Genomic DNA, 4,371 nt, shown 5'->3' on the forward strand with positions numbered 1-4,371 from the left:
TTACTTGTATTTAAGCCCAAAAATTTGTTAATTTTCAACAAAAACCCTTAAGGCATTTTGCTTATATTTAAGCTCAAACCTTTTAAGATTTTCAACAAAAACCCTTAAGGCATTTTGCTTATATTTAAGCTCAAACCTTTTAAGATTTTCAACAAAAACCTTTAAAAGTTTTTTAATTAAAAAAAAAGGATGTTTAAACTTTAAAGACCCGAGTTTTGTGATTGGGATTCGGGAACAGTGCCTCAGGCCATCATGTTGACGCGGCGGACGACGTAATCCTCTCTCTCTAGTCTCTCTCTAGTGATAAACACGGCCTACCAACAACTCACCTTCAACTTTCTTGTTCGATGCAGACCTGGATGGCCACCTGCCCCCCACCCTCTTCCTTCCTTCAATTCTTTTATTGTTGCGCCCTCATTTTTTTTGCTGGTGCGCCTGCCCCACCTTAATAACCCCCACTGTTTTAAACTTAACCAAACTCTTACGCTATCTAATAAAACCCCTCTCATATCGCAGCTCACCATCTCCCACTTCGCCTCCCAGCCGTTCTTCTGCGTTTTTTGGAAGCCTAACAATTTGGGTCTCTTCTACCTCTTACCATAAGCATTCATTTTTTTTCCAAATGTACTTGCTTTTAAAATGCCCCAGCATTGTGTGGAGTAGTTGCTGAATGCACTGGCAAACTGCGAAGTCAATTTGGTGTGTTCTTAATTCGCATATCCACTATACTATAATCACTAATGTCCTTAGCTTAATCCGTCAATAGCTTGAGCTTACTCACAGAAAATCTTGAACTTAATCACTCAACATAGCTTAATACTCAACTTCTTTAGCTTAACCACTCAGCATCTTTAGTTTCATCACTATTGATAATAGGATTTTAATGTGACCAATGTCTTTAGATTAATGTCCCAACTGCCTTCAGCTTAATCACTAAAAACGTTTAGTTTAATCACACAATAAAGCTTTGCTAAGGACACTAGTGATTCTAGTCAAGCAACTTCACTATCCTTGGCGCTTAATAACATTAGCCTTTACCGTTCACAAGTTCACAAAGCACACGTTGTCTACTACTCTAATTAATTGCTCAGTGAAGAGATAATCTGTGTACATTTTTCACGCTAAAAGTAGTTTTTTTTTTGCTAGTTTCGATTGTTATCGTGCTTCTTTTTTTGGTCCTAAATTTTCAATTTGGAGTCCATTATACAGATAAGATATACCCTTTATTATTATGGCTCCAACTGGTGAGACCCTTGCAGCAGCTGAGACAGCCATAACCGAACAAGTATCAAAGACTGAGAGCACAGGAAGCGCAACAAATGGGGCTCAAAACAAGGAAGGCAGGCATTCTAAAATTGGCCACAAAACCCTTCTGCAAAGCGATGCTCTATTTCAAGTAAGCCTGCTAATCAGCGTAACTAGCTCTCTTAATTGCAAAGCCTGCTTAGTCCCACAGCTGGCTTAAGCTATTTTAAACGTAATCCTGCAGTACATTTTGGAGACTAGTGTCTACCCCCGTGAGCCTGCCCCTCTCAAAGAGCTCAGGGACATGACGGCTAATCACCCTTGGTGTGTTATCTTTATCCTCGTCTAGTCTAAATCCGTCCTTAGAGACTAATTCACTTGCCGCTTCGATCTTAAGCTAATAACACATTCTCGTAATTAATCTTGTTTGCAGGAATTTAATGACTACATCAGCTGATGAGGGCCAGTTTCTGATGCTACTAGTAAAGCTAATCAATGCAAAGAACACCATTGAGCTTGGTGTTTACACTGGCTACTCTCTCCTCAGCACAGCTCTTGCTCTTCCTGAAGATGGCAAGGTGCGGTTTTTCCCCTTATTTTTCTCTAATTGCAAGATTATATCCGCGTTTAGAACACTTGAACCAATGCGTAACGGTTGATTAGTGGGTTTTACAGATAATTGCCATGGATATTAACCGGCAAAACTACGAGCTTGGTGTGCCCTTCATGAAAAAAGCCGGAGTCCATCACAAGATTGATTTCAGGGAAGGGATGGGAATTCCTTTGCTTGAAGAGTTGCTGAGCGATGTAAGGGCCTCTGCCTCTGATATGTTTTACATTAATTGCTGCATAGCCTGAGGGCCGAGGCTTTGCCAAACGAGGATGCTTTCATGTTCGGTTATTTCAGTATTATTCGTACGTTTATTTATTTATATATTGATTTAAATCTTAGCCTTCGTATTTTTGCTGTTTGACTAGGAAAACTGCCATTACATATCAATAATTGCATCATTAGATGCGAATTAGGCTAAGATGTCCATGGGAATTAGGCTAAGATGTCCATGAACATTAATAAACTGAAGCTAGTAGGCTGACATGTCCATGGCACTCCATGCATATCAAAGTGGCTAACATGCTGTCATGTACAGAATTTTAATTTCATTTTTTTGTTCATTGCAGGAGAAGAACGTTGGCTTCTTTGATTTTGTTTTTGTGGATGCGGACAAGGACAATTATTTGAATTATCACGAGAGGTTGATAAACCTGGTAAAAGTGGGTGGGTTAATTGGCTATGACAACACTCTTTGGAATGGCTCGGTGGCTGCCCCAGATGACACCCCATACCCCAAGTACGTGAAATACTACAAGCCTTTTGTGCTAGAGCTCAACAAGGCCCTTGCAGCTGACCCCCGCATAGAGATCAGCATGATACCAGTTGGAGATGGCATCACTCTCTGTAGGCGAGTTGAGTAAAACCTTTTTTTGGTTGTTTAATGGAAGAAGCCCTTGTCCTGGCCCCCCACTTTACTCACAACAACTACACCCCAAGCAAAAAAGCGCTAGTTGGGCCTTAGATAAATCATATCTAAAGTTGTAGGAGTACGCCTATGGTTTTGGTTCTTTCTTCACAAGACATGGCTAGCTTGCTATGGCTTCTACTCATGTTGTTATTGTAAAGGCCTTACATACTACTCTAAGAAGAACTTGTGTGTCTCTATCTCCACATTTGTTTATAAATTGCACCACTACCTACCCTCACCGTAGTTCATTCCTCCCTTCCTCAATAATATCATACCGAAATATTATTTGTTGTCACCTTCACCACGATGTTGATGGCCAACACAATCCCACCTAACCCACTTGTTCTTAGGTCATGGGGGCCTCTCATTTCCTTTTTTTTAAATGTACCACAAATTAATAAATTTTACTTGTAACTTTGAGATCTTTTTAGTTTTTATCCCTATTCTCTACAATGATGGTGTGTACATATATACTCTACATGAGAGCAAAAGGAATTCATTAAAGTTTTCTTTGGTGCAGAGGGGATGCATTTCGATATTCACTAATTAATTAATTGAAAAAACATTTGGTGCCCAATATTATATTATTCACTAGCTAGTTGGGCTTTTCTTTAAGCATCATTTCCCACATCAACATTGACGTGTAATATGCTTTGCTACTCAAGTACATCCACTAATGTAAGACTAGTTTATCAATAATTGGATACACTAATACGCCTAAATGGCACACACTATGTTATATTAATGCAAATGCATACATATGTACATAAAGTTACAATAAATACATTAATTAGGTCTAAGGTTAGTCATTGTTGGGATCAATCTAATTATTGTACCTACTCGACATTTTTAAGGTACACTTAACTTGTAGGCTCTAGCATGCCATTACGCTCCCCTTCTTTCCAACCCCACTCCCCTCTGTTCTACACAGAGCCTAATCGACGATCCTGTCTTATTGGTACCAATATTAAAAGCAGTGGACTCCTTCTCTATACCCCATGGACCCTCGGAGGGTGCATTACTAAGAAACCCTAAGTATCACATGTGTTCAAGGGGTATATTTAAAAAACTCCCTACTTGTGAATTTTTCATGAATAAAATGATCCCTTTTTCTTTACGAACTTGAGTTCTTTTTTTAATTGATAAAAAAAACCCCTTCTGTGAATGTATTTTTGTAAATTTACCTTAAATTTTTAAATAAAAAAACCACTTCATTTGAACTCACGTGCTATACTCACATATTTTTAAGTAAACCCCCCAAGAATGAACTGTTGAAATATACAAGTGAATGGGTGTGCGGGAACAAGCCCTTAGCAAGAGGCTGTAAAAGAGAGTCTGTAAATGAGTGGGTAGCAGTGAAAAGATGAGTGGAATCTATTGGGAGAGAATAAAGGGTAGCATGAGAGTATCTAAGATGTGTGGAGATATTCTAGGAAAAGTGAAGACATGGAGAGAATCAAGCAAAGGGGAGGTGGCACAAATCAACGAACAAATCAAGGAGCAGATCATGGATGTAAACACTATAAATTGAGGCATTGGCCTAATGAGTATTTGCTGGTTTTTGAGTATCCATACCTACATTAAGCTATCAGTTAATTGCTCACTA

General features: G+C 38.9%; 1 protein-coding gene across 2 annotated transcripts; it reads left to right on the forward strand.

The window, feature by feature from the left end:
• The first annotated feature begins 427 nt into the window (after window positions 1-427).
• LOC147638451 (caffeoyl-CoA O-methyltransferase-like) lies at window positions 428-3,180 on the forward strand. Of its 2 annotated transcripts, none has more exons than XM_086798375.1 (6): window positions 428-699; window positions 1,210-1,396; window positions 1,490-1,569; window positions 1,679-1,823; window positions 1,921-2,052; window positions 2,425-3,180. In XM_086798375.1, the coding sequence occupies exons 2-6, from the start codon at window positions 1,232-1,234 to the stop codon at window positions 2,716-2,718; spliced, it is 816 nt and encodes a 271-aa protein (XP_086654501.1). In that variant the 5' UTR covers window positions 428-699; window positions 1,210-1,231; the 3' UTR covers window positions 2,719-3,180. The 2 variants fall into 2 exon arrangements, with proteins under 2 accessions (XP_086654501.1, XP_086654502.1); XM_086798376.1 differs by having other exon boundaries at window positions 442-580.
• Window positions 3,181-4,371: the final 1,191 nt, after the last annotated feature.

The sequence above is a fragment of the Cibotium barometz genome, chromosome 5 (assembly GCF_041138505.1).
Source record: "Cibotium barometz isolate CiBa-2024 chromosome 5, ASM4113850v1, whole genome shotgun sequence".
Lineage (NCBI taxonomy): Eukaryota > Viridiplantae > Streptophyta > Polypodiopsida > Cyatheales > Cibotiaceae > Cibotium > Cibotium barometz.

What these genes read in the sequence shown, in the direction of transcription:
- LOC147638451 (XM_086798375.1), top strand. Translation starts at nt 1,232, where the DNA reads ATGGCTCCAACTGGTGAGACCCTTGCAGCAGCTGAGACAGCCATAACC. An exon ending in AAAGCGATGCTCTATTTCAA is followed by an intron (nt 1,397 to 1,489) that starts GTAAGCCTGCTA and finishes GTAATCCTGCAG; the next exon opens with TACATTTTGGAGACTAGTGT. An exon ending in CTCTTCCTGAAGATGGCAAG is followed by an intron (nt 1,824 to 1,920) that starts GTGCGGTTTTTC and finishes TGGGTTTTACAG; the next exon opens with ATAATTGCCATGGATATTAA.